General features: G+C 38.7%; 1 protein-coding gene across 19 annotated transcripts in view; it reads left to right on the top strand.

The window, feature by feature from the left end:
- Positions 1 to 19,110, top strand: part of MBNL1 (muscleblind like splicing regulator 1) — a 219,907-nt gene that overhangs the window by 59,694 nt on the left and 141,103 nt on the right. For 5 of the 19 annotated variants that reach the window (XM_023733883.1, XM_023733884.1, XM_023733885.1 and 2 more), the window contains one exon: positions 1,663 to 2,665. The exons of 10 other annotated variants lie outside the window; for them this stretch is intronic. In XM_023733883.1, the coding sequence (XP_023589651.1) occupies positions 2,492 to 2,665 (174 nt within the window). In that variant the 5' untranslated portion in view covers positions 1,663 to 2,491. Of the gene's footprint in view, positions 1 to 1,337; positions 1,503 to 1,662; positions 2,666 to 19,110 lie in introns of those variants that run through there. 4 more of the 19 variants (XM_012556334.2, XM_012556333.2, XM_023733891.1 and 1 more) reach the window with 4 other exon arrangements.

Below are 19,110 nucleotides of genomic sequence, written 5' to 3'. Positions count from 1 at the left end.
TTTTCCAAATCTGGTAGGTTTTTAAAGAAATTAGTGTTAAGATTGACAGTATTAATCCTAAAATAAAAGTTTTTAAATCTAAAAAAAAAAAAAAAAGAAACCCGTTGCCGTCGAGTTGATTCCAACTCATAGTTGACCCTATTTAAAAAACCAAATCCGTTTCCGTGGAGTCGATTGTGACTCATAGGACGGGGTAAAATTGCTCCATAGGGTTTTCAGGGAGTGGCTGGTGGATTCCAACTGCCGACCTTTTGGTTAGCAGCCAAATGCTTAAACCACTGTGCCACCAGGGCTCCTTAAATCTACTACATATTGTATCTATATTTCTGATACCCAAATTATGAATTTACCATTTGCCAAAAGACCATTTTTGGCCCCTGAAGTCATGTATTCTAACACTTTATCCATGTCATTGCCTCTTCTGAGTATGAGACTTTGAGATTCTTTTAAAGCCGTGTTTCTTTTATTGGCAGCATTCAAATGGGGGAACAAATGTGTATTTTTGATTCTGTAACTCCTAAGAATTTTCTGAACATTGTTCATCCTGACTGAAAGAGAAAGTAAGTTGTTAAAGGCAAAACTGCAGATTGGGTTAGGAGCAGCTGGGTGGTGCCTAGTTAACAGATCATTGGGCAAGTAGGGAACCCCCGCCCCCAGCCCCCCCTGACTTCTTTGGAATTGCACCTCTGAAGTGCATCCTGCTCCCAAATCACATTGCTCACTCAGTATTTCATGTTTCTGCGATGGAATCGCTTTCTCCCTTGAGGTTGGCTTCGGCTTTGCCCGACACGCTGACAACACTGCACTTCTTTATTTTCCCCACATGACCTCAGCTTCTGCTTCAAAAATGTTGGAATAAAGGCTGCTTTTGTTCCTATCTCGCCTGCCTGTGGTATATTGACAAAGTGTCTGCCGGCTGAATGGCATAGTTTTACAGTAGGAGTGCTGCTTTCAGTGGAGGGGCAGGACTTGGGCTTGAGAAGGAAGTGAATTGGATAGGTCAGGAGAATGTACCATTTGTAAACACCCCTTTCCTTTTTTATTCACGTGTCAGGGACAGCAGGAGCAGGCTGTCGAGTGCCTGTCCCCGCGCAGAGCCAGCCGGAGGCAAAGCAGCTTGGAAGTCAGCTGCGATTTTTAAACCTTGCTTTTTATTGCCCCGGTCATGAGCTTCAAGTGCTTGGACGGGTCCTGGAAGCTGTTTTGAAACTAACATGGTTTAGTCCACTAACTGCATGTTGGGTAAATTCAAAACCCACATGCTCGTCCTCTTGCAGAGGAATAAGTCACATCTGATGGACATTTTCTGTGCTTATAGCATAGTAATGAACGTCTGACAGGCGCGACCTTTCATAAGACGACCCTCGCTATTGGCTTTCTGCCCAGAGTATTGCTGCAACGCTCTCTGCGATTGGTTATCTCTGTATCATGCATTGCTTCACGAGGGGAAACGGCCCCTTTTTTTAATAAATCTACGATGGCTGGCTGCAATATGCCTCACTGTAAGTATTGGGTGTGTGTGTGCGTGCGTGGGAGACAGAAGGAGGGAGAGAGGCTGGCTGGAATATGACTTAGTCTGGTACCACATGGTAAGGTTGTGATACTGTAGGACATCAGTGAAGTGCTACTTAGTAAATCTTAACCTATCTCTTTTTTCTACAGGTTGGTACTAAGAAGTGCCTTTCCTGACGTCTCTGCTGCTTGGAACCGCTTCTAGAGCAGTCTCTGCTTTTGCCTTGCTTGCTGCCAGCTAGACTGTGACGACAGCATCTCCACCTTCCACCTCTAGCCCAGACACCCCCATTTCTACTTATAATCAAGAGAAAGGCTCTAAGTATCTGGCATTACCCTAGGTTGCTTTAGTTTTAAGAGAAAAGTTTGCTGGAAAAAGTAAGATATCTTCTGCCAGGAAATCAAGGAGGAAAAAAAAAAAATCATTTTCTCGATTTTGCTCTAAACTGCTGCATCTGTCTATGCCAAACTAATCAATACCGACTGCACCACCAAACTCCATTGCAAATTCAGCTCTGAGGAGAGTTTCTCTTTCAGACCACTTTGCTGGAAGCAGCTTAGAAATTCGGTGTCAGAGGGTCTGCCACGTTTTCATGCTTGCATTTTGGGCTCCAAATTGGCACTGGGAAGGGGTTACTGAGAGCACAAGCCTGATTCAAGGCCCTACTTTTAAACGTCCATCTACTTACAATCCTAGTATTTCTGTAAAAAACCAAACCTCTTTTGAATAACAGTTTCATGCTGTGAATTTCTAGTGGGACATCTTTTCCTTGATATTGACGACACAATTTTCCATGTACTTTTAAAGCAGGGAGTGGGGGAGAAGTCTTTTGGAGGGGACATTTTCATTATCATTTTTCAGTTTTATCAGTTCAGCCTTTTTTTTTTTTTTTTTTTGGTTGTTGTGACTATTTTTTGTGGGGGCGGGGTCGGGTTTGTTGGTTTCACTGAAAAATTTAACTACCTGTAAAATCTAAACATGGCTGTCAGTGTCACACCTATTCGGGACACTAAATGGCTAACACTGGAAGTATGTAGAGAGTTCCAAAGGGGGACTTGCTCACGGCCAGACACGGAATGTAAATTTGCACATCCATCGAAAAGCTGCCAAGTTGAAAATGGACGCGTAATCGCCTGCTTTGATTCATTGAAAGTGAGTAAATGTTATATTCTTTTAAGGATACGCAATACTTGAATAAAGGGCATATGAATAAAGGGCATATGGACAGACAGTCCACTTAGATTGGAATTATGTCTTGCTTTGTTAATAGCTTAGTTACTTGGTGTGTTCTTATTGATGATGTTGGGGTGGGTGAGGTATTGATAAGCAGTAGAACCAAGTCTGGCCAAACCGTTTGTTATGAATAACTCTGTGTCAGTCTTTTAACTTCGTGATTTTTTTTTTTCTCTAGAGCAGAAAGTGTTCGTGCACGTTTTGTTTAGTAATGACAAGTCCAGTGTCTGTCTGTAGGAATAGAAAATGTCGATGCCTGTGTGTGTTTAGCATTTAGATATATACAAGGCCATGGCAATAGCTGAATGAAGATGGTATAGCTGGGTTGCTTGTCTGTTTGTTTGTAAAGGTGCTGTACCCTGGTAAAAGATGAGCACATTTTAAGTCAGCTACAGTTGGATAGATTTTTTACTCTTAATATTTTGACATTTTAGATTTCTTTTTATTTTCTGAGCAGATTATTAAAGGCCAGAACACTGCACTTTGTGGAAAATATAACTAGAAGTAGGTTCTGAACTGCTGTTAACAGTACCTTATCTGAGGTGCAAACTTTGTTGAAGGTGATTTTGATAAATAAATGGAAACTCTTAAGTACTGTTATTAACTGGATTATTGAGCTTCAAATATTCTAATACGAAATAGCTTCGTTTATTTTGTTAGATCCTGTATTTTTTTTAAATTTCTAACAGTTTCAGCTAGCAGCGTTAGAAGTTTGCTTTTGTGGTAGCATAATTCTAAAAGATTCACTTCAGTATTTCTGGACATTCAGAAATGTAATTGGGTTCCTCATTCAGGTATGAATTTGAAAATCAGGCTTTCGAAAGATAGCATACATGGCTTTGGTTTGAGATGCAAGATCAAGACTCAGAATGTGATTGTTATCTGAGCACTCTTCATCTCCGTGGTTTTTGAATTGCTTTTGAATACTAATGCCCCCCTTTTGGTTAACTCTTTGAACCTTTAAGGAGGGAATCACTTCTACATACGTTAAAAAGTAAAAGTCTCATAGATCCATCTTGTCTTTTGCAAAAAAAGAAAAAGAAGATGCTGTCGTAACAGTGCTTTCTTTAACAACATTGGGATGTTACTTAGGAGTTAACGGTTTTAGTTAGTTGCTTCCTGGTCCAGTTTCATTTGCTTGCTTTGCTGAAGTTTTTGCCAAAGAGTCTAAGGATAGCATCTTCAGAGTAGGATAAAAAAGTATTAACAACAACAAAACTTTTCTTCAACTACTGTGTTATTTTTAATGTCGTAGTCCTAAAGGTCAGTAAGCAGAAGTTACAAATTACCAGTGAGCCTTTCTCTTATTTGCTTTGAAAGGCATTGATGAAGGGCAGCAGTGGCTGTGTCTTTGAGAATGTGTGTTCCTAAATTCAAGCTCACTGTATTCAGGTGTAATTAGAGACTGGAACCTATAAAATGAAGGGCAAAGGGTTAATGACACTGGTCAGTAACGAGCTGTGTCCATAAGTAACCCTGTTTTGACCCAATTACTCGTAAATCCAAGTTTTTAATCCTCCATACCGTTGATGGTCCACTCGTAGCTGCAAAATGAAGGACGTTAAATTTGGCTGTGACATTGAGTGGTTTCGCAGAAGACCTGCCTGCACAGCATTTGGAAACACCGTGAAACATTAATATTCAGTTGCTATTTTTCCCTCTCAAAATATTTTTTTAGTTGCTGCTCACTTGTGGCCACGGAACAGTCTCCCTTTGAGTAACGCGGTGGCATTGCCTAATGACGCTGTGTAGTGAACAAGATTCAACTGCCACATCAAGGACTTTTTAAAAAATAACGTTTAATTTTAAGATTTTAAATTTGTTCATAAACTGAAGTCGTTATAGCGGTTAATCAATGCAGACTTTGCTTGGCTTGATTCTTTATTTTCCTAAGAGAAACCACAGTTTAATTTATAGTGTCTAAAAGTTGGTAAATATTTTGGATTTGAGTAAGAAGGGAAAAAAAATAAACACAGTTTTATGGTGGGGCTTCTTATGAGGACAATAGCTCCTTAAATATTAGCAAAATAACTACATTAAGAATTAATTAAAAACAACTTTGAATATGCAATTAAGTATTCATATTTCCAAAACCATGCTTCTTAGATATATTTACAGTCGATACATTATGTGACTCTTAATCCGGTATTTAGAAGCCTACCTTTCAGATAGCAGTCTTCCTGCGTTCAATTTTGTGGCTCAAATAGATGAAAAACATATTTGAAAGCAGTGAAAGTAACTCTGTGACTTAGGCCCGAAGTTCTGAAATTTGGGAGCGTTATGAGGTTTCCATGCTGGTAACCACTAGATCATTTGTATTGTCTCAGAGAGTAAACGGAAGGAATTTTGGAAACTTGTAATATCCTGACTTCTTTAGGAAAATGTTTTCTCTATTAGTGGAGACTGTAGCCCAGCCTTTTCTGAGTTCTTGAACCATGAGATGGAGGTAGCCTGTGTAATCTCCTATTTTTAGAAAGTTAGGAAAGCACACCAAATAGTCTCTGAGAGGACCCTGTGAAATGGCGGTCCTCAGCCGTGCTGTTTCACACTTTGGCCAGGCTCCCAGGTGACTTCGAGTTAGAAGAGGAGAATTCATTTCATTAAAAACAGAAGTCAGTCAGTTTGAGGAAGTTTCAATGCACGTAAAAGAAATCACTGGACATGGTGCTCAAGCTAGTAGGAAGAAAATTAGCTGATGGTATTTGCATTTCATATTGGTGATTTCAAGGCTTAAATAAGGAGCTTAGATTAAATTTGCTACATGGAAGCACAGAGTTCTGTATCACAATAAATGTGTGGCTAAGTAAAATGGGAATATGTGATAATGAGAATTCGATGACTTTATTAAATATGTCAGGACTTTGAATGCTAACAATAACAGCAAAGGCTGTAATAATGGGCTGCGTTTTATAAATTAGTATCTTAAGTACTACATTTCTGTCATTTATATTTTGCTTTTACACTTGCAGTCTTACTGAATTGCTTTCAAACAATAGATTTTTGAGATAGATTTTGGTGTATTAGCTACTTTAGAAACATTTGAAAAGGTGCATTATTTTATGCTTGAAGAGGCTCCTCCCACCCCAGATGGGTTGTAAAGGGTTACAAAATGAAAAAAGAAAAAAGTCAACATTGCAAACCACCATTGCAGTGATTCAAATAATAATTAATGACATGTTGCTTGTTTTCTCCAGTTACGATCTGGCAACTAAAATCAGATAGTCAATGTGAAGAAAGCCTACAAAATGCATTTTAATTTAATGCTAAGTTATTTACAGTCTCGAAAGATAAACTTTCCCAGTATGATCAGCAGAAATAGACTTACTGCCTGTTCTTCTTTTTCAAATATCTGTTCGCTTTTTCCAAATAACTATTGCGGGGAATATCATCTTTCCATTTGCTATCTATTTTCAAAAAAAAATCTAGCAAAACTCTCACTTTGGAAAACTTCAGTAACTCTTCTCTTATCAAATTAGGCAATTTTATTTAAGGTAGCTGAACTTGCATTTCACTATTCTGCAAGTTCATGTGTATAGATAGTACAGCTGATTAAATTTATCATGGACACACCAGGGCAGAGATCAGATTCCACTGCAAAGTGGCATGGAGTCAAGGACAATGAGTGAACACTTTTAAAGTGCCTCGGAAGAGCTAGCAGAATGTATGAAATCCGCTATTAGAAGGCACACAATTCACGTCCAGGTAAATGAGCAACTAAAAAAGTCAATGAGGCAAATTCAGATGGCCACATGGAGATTGGTTGGCATAACTGGATGTTATAAACTGATCCCAAAGGTATTTCTGGTTAAATTTTAGAAGATTCCTCCACGGTTAGCACAGAGTGTCATCAACCTAGACAATTGCCTGTGTTGTTGCTGCTCTTTCTCAGCTCCCAGCATAGTCTTTTCATGGTATCTTGTAAGCCAGTTTAAGTGATAATCCTTATAAAAACAATATCTGCCAGTTTCAGACTAAACATCCAGTTTTGAAATAAAACTTTGATCTAATAGGCTTCTAACTGGAATAGTTTTACCCATTTTTGTTATTATTATTATTATTATTATTTTTGCTAAACGCTTCCCCCATTTAATATGAAAACTTTGACAGATTATTGTATCACGTATCCATTTAGCCCAGTAGGCACATAGTCAGTGACTGTCCCAGTGGCAGGTTGACACAGGAACACACAGCTTCCTTGTTTTCCTCTACTGCCTTGCAAGATAAGGCTCCAGTTGTGCAGCAGGATGTTTCATGTAAAAGTTCAAATTCTGTTCTCTGAGCTGAAACTCTGTAACGTGGTAGAGAATACCCTGTCACCGTGCTTCTGTGTCATCGTCTCTGATGTCAGCCTTTCTTTAATGAAATCCTCAATTGCTGCAGCTGCTTCCATTACACAAATAACTGTCATTCATGTACCTATTTATATTCTTACAGGTAGAAATTCTTTAGACAACTACTTTTAAAATAAGGGAAGATTTTTAAACTATCTGACAAATTTCAAAGCACCTTTGGAATCAAGGCACCTAGAGCACTCATTCCAGAACTAGTTAGTTTGTGTCCATTTGTACCAGCTTGGTACATTGCTTCTACTTTTCTTTGTCTCATTAAACCTTGTCTCAGTTTGTGAGTGTGACAAGCTAAAAGCCATCTAAACGTAAAACAATGTGGCACGCTTGCAATTGAATTCAAAGTTTGTCACTCAGACGTTTAAAATTACAGAAAATTCCGGTACTCTTGAAACAAGTCCACGCACAAGGTTGTTGTTGACTTAAAAGAGCGCATGTAGTGTGAGGTAAATCTTGTATTCAGGAAATGTGTGACATATAGCCAGTTCACATGAGAGGTGAGAACTGAATGTTTCTCAGACCCAGAACAGACACCTAGGGACCTAGATTGGAGAGCTTATCCTGTCATTTTCCTTGCCAAGGATAAGTGGAGGATTTTAAGTATCAACCTTGCTAATCCGTTACCTTTCATGCTGAGCAGCGTCTCTGCCTTCCCACAGACGTAGACAAAGCTTATTTTCTTACAAAGAGACCCTATTGAGTAAATTTTGAGGTTTTTTTTTTTAAGTTTAGCAGAAACACATTCTGTGCTTTTACATAGAGGAGCAGTTTTCCAAAATTCAAGAGTCAGTGGAAGCAGGTAACTAGATGGCCTCTGATTTGGCATTAATTCTTTGGCATTAATACGCAGAAACATCAGTAAAAGCAACTAGAAAGGCTTGATAGAAATACTTAGTCATTTAAAATATAATCGATTATTAGAATAGTCATTTTTTGTGAATTTTACAATCAGTGAGCAATTCTAGTATTTCTTACTCTAATATTCATTTATAATACACTAAACAACTATAGATTTTTTAATCTAATACTATATTTCTTATATAATCAGATGCACGTCTGCTTACAGCATTATTCAGATGTTAAGGCACGTTTTGAAAGATTTTCACTTTGACATAAAGTTTGATGTCTTGTTTTGGAATGAAGCTTTCCCTTCTATATGACTTGTATTTTCAAAAATACTGGTAGTTCTTAAACTCTGTAACTTCTTGTGCATTATATTTGATTGGGAGGCTGTCTCCTCTGGGCCTTGGCCATCTCTGACCCCCATTCTTCCTCCTTTGTTATCTTGTTATCTGTTTTTTCCAGCTGTCCAGCTTTCAGAACTTTTAGTTCTGATCCCTTCTTGTATTTCTCTCTAGAATTATGCAGGAGGGATTCAGACATTTTGTCTGTAAGGAGTTACATTTAGTATTGACTAACACAGACGGTGCCCCCTCCTCCCTGTCCCCACAAGTGGCTTAAACAAATTATGGGCTTGTATTTTGGTAATTGTTCAGGCCTGTATGGTGACTGCAAAGTCACTAAAAGCCGGCTTCCTTCAGCCTCAGTTTCTGAGGAGCACAAGGCTCCCACCTCTACAATATGGCCGCTGCAGCACCAGCCATCGAAACCTACATTCTAGCAAGCAGGAAGAGACGAGGGCAGTAGAATACCACAGCTCGGGCCGGTCAAACCAAAACCAGGCCCCTGGCCGTTGAGTAGATTCTGACTCATAGCAACCCTGTAGGACAGAGTAGAACTGCCCCATAGGGTTTCCAGGGAGCAAAGGTGGATTCCAGCTGCCGACCTTTTGGTTAGCAGCGGTAGCTCTTAACCACTATGCCACCAGGGCCCTTTTAAACGAAGTCCTCTAAGCTCCACCCAGTGATTTATCCTGGCCTCCGATTGGCTGGCTCTGGCAGCAGGATCGCTGGGAACTGTAGTCTTTTAACTGTTGTCCTGATTAAACTCAGGTCTCTGGGAGGTAAGGTAGAGGAATTCTGAGAACGGATGGTGAGGGGAGGCAAGTGGCGGTCACTGGAATAGGAGAGTTAGGGATACCCTCCCCAACACAAAAACCCAGCGACTTCCAGAATCAAGTAAATCTCCCTGAAAAGTACCTGTGTATGGGGGGAATTGAGGGCAGACCGCTTCTGAAATTTACATCCACTCATCTGGCAGGCCTTCCTCCCTTCTGTCCAGGTTAGCGTGAGTTGTCTGGCAGTGCACAGTGTTTTCCGTCCCTCCCGGGGAGGTGACCTTTTCCAGACTCTTGGACACTTTCTGAGGGCTGTTGCAGGAGAGGTTTCCCCAGGTTCATTGGTTGGACCACTCCAGGTCCCGGGAGCTGGCTTCTGCAGGGAAGGGGCTCATCTGGGGAACTGAAAAGAGGGCATGGGGAAGGAGCTGTAGTCTAAGAGTTCTGTGGGTACAGCCCCCCGGGTGGGAAGACTTACTTGTCACTCTGTCTTCTAGGTGACTGCCTTTTTTTTTTTTTTAAATAAATAAAGTATAGCTTGTGGGTGTTGAGCCTCATCCACTGTGGAACTTCGTATCAACTAACAGCTTCTGCCAATTCTCTTTTCTTTCCAAAGTTTTCAAGAGTGTGGTGGTTGTTTTGTTGTTGTCTTCTAATTACTAGTAGCATCAGGGAAAATATCAGACTCAGAAATGTTTGTTTTCTGCCCATTTTATCACAGAATATAGTCAGGGAGGAGGTAGGGGGTGTTGGAGATTCACTGCTCAGGGAATGTGTCTCCAGCACTTCTGTTGTCAGACTTTGGGGATGCAGATATTTTTTAAAAAAGCAGTCCTCGAGGGGCTAGCTGCCAGCAGCGTGACCAGTATGCTTGGCGGTGGTGAGGAGGGTGGGAGGGGACACTTCTCAACAGCAGTTGGAGGGTGGGATGAAGTGGAACTTGAGAAAAGGATGAAGAAATGGCTCTGCTGGTTCCCTTCCCTCTCCAGACTACTAACTGTGAGACCACAAGTGGGAAGAGAAGAACTAGGGGGGGATTCCCAGTGAGAGAGGTCCATAGCCACAGGTCACCAGGCTGGGGACGTTGTCCCTGGATCATCGTTCCTTCATTGAGAACTGCCTATATTTTGACTGCAGGTCCCAATTTTACACCCAGTAGCGTTCATCTGTAGCTATCTGGGTTTATTTACTGATATTTATATTTCAATTTCTATTAATGTTAGGTTGAGACTCACTTTTTATTGAAATCCAGGACCCTACCATCTCAAGACCCCATGCACTCCAGGTATCTTCAGTTGGAATTTATCTCTCTGTATCAAATTCAGACTTCGCGTGTAGGCTTCTGGATTTCAGAATCACTTATACTTAAGCCCAGGCTGTTCACAAATAAGGCAAGAAGCATCTGCTGTTAAGAGTTGACAGTAAATTACAGAAAGTAAAACATGGAAAATTAAAGTTAGAAAAGCTGGGGAGCTTTTCTATCATTTTCAATTTTCTGCACAAGCACGGACATAATCAGTGTTTAGGATCTGCTTGTGACGGATAAATTACATCTGTAATTCATTCTTTTCCATGTTACTGCATTCAGACGATAATTTGTTTCCAGATATCTTTGCTCATCTAATATTCTAAAATTGTTCAGAGACTGAAAGTGAGTCTGGTAATATCTTCTAATCCCAGGAAGCTTTTATTATTAAACAATATTGGCTTGCCAAATGAGCCAAATTAAAAAAAAAAAAAAAAAGTTTTTAGAGAAAAACAGAACCAAACTTATCATGCCCGAAATAAGATTTCCTCTTTGGTAGAAGACTTTGCTTTTCATAGCACAATTTTCCTTTAAGGGAGGCAACCAAGAAATGAACCATGAAGAGAGAAATAACTGAAGAATTCATTATTTATATAAAGAATCCTGTTAAGAAAGATCTGTGTTCTGAATGAACTATCTTGCTTCACATTATCTCGTATCTCTTCATGGATAAGTGGAGACTAATGAAATCTAAATCTAGCCATGAGAAAGGATCGCTGTTGTGATTTATTGAATTTTTTTCATTATTGTGAACTTCTGCTGCCCGGCATTGCCTTTCATGAATCACAGCAAGAGTAATAAATCATAGACAAAAACAAATGTCCGTGTAAGAAAACCTAATATGTAAAAAATAACAACAACAAAAAAAAACCCTCAAGCTCAGAGGAATTAGTCATTATCTACATTGCAAGTATGTATGTGATTGGACCTGTTTAAATAGCTTCCCCAGAGCCTTTCAAATAAGATTAACATACAGTAGCTTAACATGTAACCTACAGTAGAGTGGGTTAAGTATGCATCATGATAAATGTAAATAGATTTTTTTTTTATTTTTTAGAATCTTAACTACTGTTAGCTTCTGTATTTCTCAACAAGCATGAGTAATGCTAGAGGAGCGGTTTTCACCAGAAATACACATTTTTATACTGAAAGTTTACTGAAGAATATAAAGAAATTGCAGCCAAAATATATACCACCACTGCATCTCAGTTAAAATAATCCATTCTTCGTCCCTTTTTCCCCATTTATTACCTGCTGTATATCAGCAGGAGCCCCGGTGGTGCAGTGGTTAAGAGCTTGGCTGCTAACCAAAAGGTCAGCAATTTGAATCTACCAGCTTCTTCTTGGAAACCCTACGGGGCAGTTCTGCTCTGTCCTATAGGGTAGCTATGAGTCGGAATTGACCGGCAATCCTGATGCAAGGGTGAAAAACACAGTCACTCAGTTTTTTGATGTCAGTAGACAAGCAGTTAATGTGTGCTTTTTAACTTCTGAGAAGTGCAGTGAAGATTAAATTGATCATAGAATGAGAAAATGTTGCTTTTTACTCCTCTGTTCTTCAATTTTAAAATGTCCCTGTAGAACACAGATTTGCTCGTGGAGAATACCAAACCAAAAAAAAAAAAAAAACCCGTTGCTGTCGAGTTGATTCTAACTCATAGCGACCCTGTAGGACCGAGTAGAACTGCCCCAGAGAGTTTCCAAGGAGCAGCTGGTGGATTCGAACTGCCAACCTTTGGGTTAGCAGCTGAACTCTTAACCACTGCACCACCAGGGTTTCCATGGAAAACACAAGTAGGCCTTAAACTTCCTCAAATGTTTCTGAGAGGTTTGTTAGAAAAAAATGGGAAACTTACATAGTCAGTTTGAGAAGAGCCAGTAAGTTTCAGCTATGGCTTTGAGTGCTGCAGAAATTGCATGTTTGTATTATTGGTTAAAAAGAGTTTACCACTCATTTTTTACATGGTTACAGATTTACATCTGGCCCATCATCATATTCCATAAACTAGCAAGATAAACCTGATTCAGCTTGATTTTTAGGTAACACATGTAGAAATGGTTAATTTTACTCCTCTGATTTGATTATCATTGATTATATAAAATGATGAGGCTCGGAATGATGAAATAACCTATCCAAGGTTACACAGTCAGGAAGTAGCCGAACTGGGGTTGAAACGCAATGCCTGCCCCCAGAGCCCATGTTTTTAACCTCTACTCTCAGTTTAAACTCTAAGCTAGCAGCATTATGAAGCACTATACGGTGGTCTTTATGCATACAGAAATGCAGTGTATTAATCATGAGTGAGTATACATGTTAGAGGGCTGGACATACTGAGGCAAGTATTTATTGAGTCACGGAAGTTGCCTGAATTTCTGACAACTGTACTTTTAAAATTTACTTTAAAAGAGCCTTGGTGGTGGAGTGGTTAAAGGGCTCGGCTGCTAACCAGGAAGATGGTGGTTAGAACCCACCAGCAGCTCCGAGGGAGAGAGATGTGGTAGTCAGCTTCCCTAAAGATTTACAGCCTTAGAAACCCTGTGGGGCTGTTATATACTCTGTCCTGTAGGGTCAGTATGAGTCGGAATCCACACGACGGCAGTGAGTTTGGTTTTGGTTTTGTACTTTTTAAAACATGCTGTCCAATTCAGGCTTTTTCCTAATCAGAAAACCATCCTGCAATAATTGCTAATAAGGTTTTCTCAAATAAGATGACTTTATCCTAATTACCAATGAGGAGTCTGACAGTGCAGAGGGTCTAAACTTCAGGTCAAGAAGGATTTTCAGAGTCATGCCACAGTCAAGGAGAGGGAGAGCAAACCAGAATAATGGAATGTTCTGGGGAAGAAAATGTGTTTCAGGATTCCAAGACAAAGCGTGGAAGTGAAATAAAGGGCACTATGATAAGGAGGTTTTCATTTCATAACTATCTTCATGGGGTTTTTTTTTTTTTTTTTTTTGGTGCTTAAAATAGAATATCATTTCTTATTCAAGGAAGTGATATAATTTGATATTTTTCTAATGCATGCAGCCATGAGACATTTTGTGAACAGGCTGAGATTTCTTCATCTTGTGAATTTTACTGGACATTTATAATAACTTTGGAAACAAAAGATACATGCTTAAAAACTTTTGGAAGCCCTTTGTCTGTTGTGCTATATGAAGTTGAAATCCAGATGCAACCATTAACCTACCTGTTTGACAGTGATTCATATTACATGCCCCACACGTGTTAATGGTAATGTTCAACATTGTTGTTGATTCTGACTCATGGAGACCCCATGTGGGTAGAGTAGAACTGTTCCATAGGGTTTTCAAGGCTGTGACCTTTTCTGAAGCAGATCGCCAGACCTGTCTTTGGAGGCACCTCAGGGTGGGTTCGAACCGCCAAACTTTCGGTTGTTTTGTTGTTTACCCTTTTTTTTGCCACCGAAGCTAGGAATAAAATTTTAATAGTTAGTTTTTAATTCTTTGTACATCTGTAGTATTTTCTTACTGTATTAATAATGCTGAAATACATAAGTCCAGTTAAGTAGAAAAAATTTTCACATGAATACCTGAATTTTAACGATGTATTTAAAAATAACTCCCGTCATACTTTTTATTAAGACTTTTATATTATGTGTAATTGAGGTTAGAATAACTCTGTGAACATCAACATCGGATTGCATTTTGTTCATGATAATGGCAAAAAGAGCCTGTTTGCTCTCAGACAACCGTGAATTTGAGAATATGAAATTCTTGGACTTACTGAATATTTAGTAAAAGTTAGTTTAAATTGTAATCCTGGATTCTTAAGAGATGTATCTTCAATGTTAGCTTTCCTTGTATGATTTTAAATGTGCTGTGGGGAAATACGTAATTATTCTAACGGAGTAATTCATTTGTGTGAAAGGTAGCTTGGTCAAAAAAAGAAAGGGAAACCTTTTAAGAGCAAGAGCTAGTGACTAATAAGGTGTTAACAAAACTCTTTCCTGAAAACAATTAGAAACTCAGACACATTTTGGCCATTTTCTTGGATGCATCGATTTAGTCAGTCAGCCGATTAGAAATAGTTTTCACAAAATCATTGTCTTTGATATAAAAATTCAAACTTGATGTATGTCAGACTTATTTTGTGTCCAGAACCAAGTTGATCACAGGGAAGATGAGCTGTATCCCTGGTCCTTTGATTTCATTCCCGGTGTGTTTTCTTCTTTAGTTTACATTTGCTGTAGCTTTACTTTTTCTTGTGTTTTTGATGTTTTCCAAGTGTCTACATTGACCTGTCTGCTGCTTTTTGGTGGGGGATGCAATTTACGATGAAAAGTATTTTATAGTAAATAAACTTTGGTGCCAAGAATAATGAGACTGTGACCGCTGATGGTTCTTATATAATTCCTAATGCCATCTTTGGAATTTTAATCCAAGTAGGGTCTGGTGAGGTACCTGGGTGGCACAAATGATTTGCGCTCAACTACTAACCTGAAGGTTGCTGGCTTGAACCCACCCAGTGGCACTGCGGTAGGAAGGCCTGGTGATCTGCTTTCATAAAGATTGCAGCCAAGAAGACCTTATGGAGCAGTTCTACTCTGTAACACATAGATTTGCCATGAGTCAGAATTGACTCAATGGTAACAGATTTTGTTTTTTTGGAGGGGAGGGTTTGTAGTCTTGAGAATAATTGCAGAAAGCTATATGCAAGGATATGTGTATTAAAAAAATTATAGCAGAGTCAAGACCTGCTAAGAGCCCAAATAATAAATACGAGATTGATTCCATCGCTGTCACTTCTTCTCGGCTTTGTGCCAGTCTCTTTACCTCCCCAAGCCTCAGTTTCCTCATCTATAAAACACTTCCGATAATACCTGCTTAGAAGGTTTGTGAGAACTCAATGAGATATTAAGTTATATAATATAAATCACTTCATGAAGTATCTGGCTCAGTGTAAATATTGCATAAATGGTAACCATTAGTATTATTGTTTGTGTGCTAGAATGCTGTTTATCTTTCCCCTGGGAGAGGAACTTTGCCTTAGGTCAGAATAAGTGTCACCTGTCATTTCGCATATTGCGCTATAGGTATCTGTACTTCCTTTGTTTTTTAAAAAAAAAAACAAAAACGCATTTTAGCTGGAATGTGTATAAATGTGCATTATCACCTACTACCGTATTTACCCAAGAGAAAATACCTCTTAGCCTGATAACATGTGTGCCACTTGACTTCAAGCTAATCAAGCTAACCAGGGTAGTATTAATAGAATAATCCTGTATTTGTATTATCGTCTGTGTGTGAAAATCCATTTCATAAATCCACGAATGTAAAAGTTGTTTTGACGATCTGTTCCAAATTTCATTTCATTTAAAACTAATGCTGCTTTAGCTTTATACTGGTCTGTAATAAATAATTCACATTTGATATTTCAAATGTTATATTATTTATGTAAATTTCCTCCCAAAAGACTCACCTAAGACTTTCTCTCAAAAATAAAACGGATGGTTATTCAGTACAGTACCTGCACAGATGAGAAGGTTAAATATTAAAGTCTGTCGTTTTGTGATTTGCACTGTCCCTCATTGCTTCCTGTTATACCTATGTCAACTTATTTACTTTGTAAAATATCTAACACTTTTCCTTAATAATGTAATGAAACATCCAAGTCCGTGGTATTCTCTTTATCACATCCTCATTTTTTTTTTTTTTTTCCTTTCGCTACCACTAACAACTGATAGGAGTCCAATTCTAGCCAGCTGACATGGTCCCTTTTTGTTCCAGGATATTGAAAAGAGTTTGCTTAATGTGCAAGTTTGAAACTTTTGACCTTGGTTAGAAATAGAAGAGTATACACTTTTTTTTTCCAACAAGTGGGGAAAAAAAGAGAGTCAGTTCTCTGGAACTCCCTGGTTCTTCAGGAATAATATAGCCTCATTGTTTCTTTTGGCCTGTTCTGGGTCTTGCTTTGCAGTATGTATACATGTTGTTGCTGTTATAATCCTATTCTGAATACGAGCCGTGCATTTACAGTTAGATTTACTGAGCCATGCTACTGGCATCTTGTTAAGGCTATTGATTATTGCCCATTCTGTTATGCTGTGTATTGATGTCGTATGTGGCAAGAAGTTAATTGTATTGTTTGATGTTGAAGGACGGTCAGATACGTGTTCAGAGGAGATGCCTGTAGTCTTTTTAACATGTTGTGGAACAATCAGGAGAAAGTACAGAGGACCTCTGAGAGCAGGGAACATAAAAATTGTCTTCAGCTATTTGGCAGATGCCAAAAGTGATGCAGTAAGGACTTCCTGGAATGAAGTGGTCAGTTAAATATTTAGTCAGCTTATGTGTAAAACCTGGGGATTTTTTCCATATTCCTTTTAAAAATCAGAGGAAGTGGCATCTTGGATGCTTATGTTTTATTGAGAAAAATTCACTTTTCTTAAAACATGGTTTCATACTGAAACTACGTATTATTGGATATAAATAAAAATGACAAGGAAGATGTTAATACGTCTGTGGGCGCTCATATTTTTTGGTGTCCCAAAGATAGAAACTTAAGCTAAATGACTAAGTGGAGAATCAAATGAGGTTATTTTTTTTTTTTAAACTTCTCCTGCTTTTTTTCATGTTTCTTCGTTTTCTGTATTTTTTCATTTCTCCTGGTAAATAATAAGTTTTAAGAGGAGACTGATATTTACTTCTTTTCTTTGACGTTAATAGTTTGGATTTTTCAAGCTTTAGACAATTCACACTTTATATTAAAAAAAAAATTACCTTCAGAATGAGATCATGGTGGCAGAGTCCTCTAATGAATGTTAACTTTTGTTTTAGCGGCTCAGTTGGCGCTAATCCATGGAAAAGTTTTTATTTCCCATCAGCTCCAAGGTGGGAGCCAAACCAACGTTAAAGAAACATTTTTCAGCGACAAGTTCCTGTGGATAATATCAACAGTCAGTGCTGGTTCGTTCGTGCACCTCCCACCCCCTACCCAGGCTTCTCATGGAAATAGTAGACAAGGAAGAAAGTATTGAAATACCGATAATGAAAATAAACTTTTATGTCAGCGAAGGTGCTACTTACCCCGTGATATTTACTACAGTTAAATATAATTAACCCTTTTTAGTCACACGGTGGCCCCAAGGTTCTTGTTGGATTTTTTCAACATCTGTTTCTTTCATGATGTATTAAAGGAGGACCACTCTCTCTATATGAATAAGTTCAAGGGCTTTTTGGTCTGCAGCCTTTGGTTTATTTAGCCAGCAGATGATTTTGAAAGAATGACACAAAACTAGAATGAGCTAAACAATTCTGACTAGCTTATTGGAAGAGTCTGTTAAAACCCTGGCCTCAAAAAACTTGGTTCTGACCTTTCTCAGTAGAGATATGAAATCTCAGTATTGAAAGTAAAAAGAGAGTGTAAGAGATGGTGCCAATTGGACCCGTTTGCTACAAATACCTAGCAGTCAGCCATCTTAACAGCAGGATCCACTGTAATTCTGTGTGAGTCAGCAGCTAGCGAGGCCCACCCACTGTGTGCCAGACAGCATCTCAGGTACGTTTCCCAGGCTTCCTGAGCAAAGCAGAACAGACTTGGAAAAGTCTATTCATTCTCCCACCATCTGCCCCCCAGCTAGACCTATTCAATCAGAATCTCTAAATCAAGAGTTGTGGTCAGATATATTTTTTTAAAAAACTTCGTAGGTTATTTTGATGTGCTCCTGGGTAACAACCACTCCATGGTTACAGCTGAGAGGATCAGGGAACATAATGTTTTTGCCATGACTTCTCAGTCCACGTATAAGATGTATTTTTCTTCTATGGATAAAACCAACTGAAAATCTTCATATGCTTCAGACTTTCAGAGCTGGCTTTGCTTTCTCACTTGCACTGCAGATAAATTTTAAAACAAGATACATATATGTATATATTATATCTAATCTTCCCACTGACCTAGTCTAGTGATTTCTTATTTAGAGTTAGAAAATGGAGTCGCTCTGTGCCATTAATGTTCCAGTTAGGTTTCCTGTTCACAAATCATTTTTTTTAATCTTTAAATACCATTTCCTATGGCTTCTGTTCCCTAAAATGGTACTTGACATATATTAATTAATATTTAAAAAAAAAAGTTGCCGCCGAGTTGATTCCGACTCATAGCGACCCTCTAGGACAGAGTAGAACTGCCCCATAGGGTTTCCAGGGAGCGGCTGGTGGATTCAAACTGCTGACCTTTTGGTTAGTAGCCGAGCTCTTAACCACCGCGCCGCCAGGGCTCCAGTAACTTCATACATAAATTGTATGTGTTCTAGAAAATAGCGAGAACTGATGGTCAGCCTTAGCCTGTAGGATATTTTGGCAGCATGAATGAGTCAAGCAAGCAATTTTCCAGACTGTTTAATAGTACAAAGGAAAGGCCTTCTAAGGAAGTCATACCCACAACTGGCTGAAAAATATTTTTCTTAGTAACTGTTCTAGAGGAAAACAGGTCACAGTTGGAAGAAAGAAGAGCTCTAAGTTAGAAGCATCTGAAAGCCATTTGATCTCAAAAAATGTTTTTATCTTAGGACAAAACTCCTTAAAAAGTTACTTAAAAGGATTCAATATATTTCCAGTTATTTAATAAGTGTTGTCTTGACATTTAACGAGAAGTTATGTAACACCATTACTGGTTTTAATTTAGCCACCCAGGCAGGACTTTTGAGATTCCATTCCTTGAACTGTGTGTGTGTGTATGACTGTATTGTCGTGGCACAAATAAAACTGCATCATCATAAATACAAAAATAAA

This window comes from Trichechus manatus, unplaced genomic scaffold (assembly GCF_000243295.1).
Source record: "Trichechus manatus latirostris isolate Lorelei unplaced genomic scaffold, TriManLat1.0 scaffold00062, whole genome shotgun sequence".
NCBI classification, from domain to species: domain Eukaryota; kingdom Metazoa; phylum Chordata; class Mammalia; order Sirenia; family Trichechidae; genus Trichechus; species Trichechus manatus.
The sequence above is the reverse complement of the archived record's forward strand: the minus strand, read 5'-3'. Positions and strand labels throughout refer to the sequence as shown.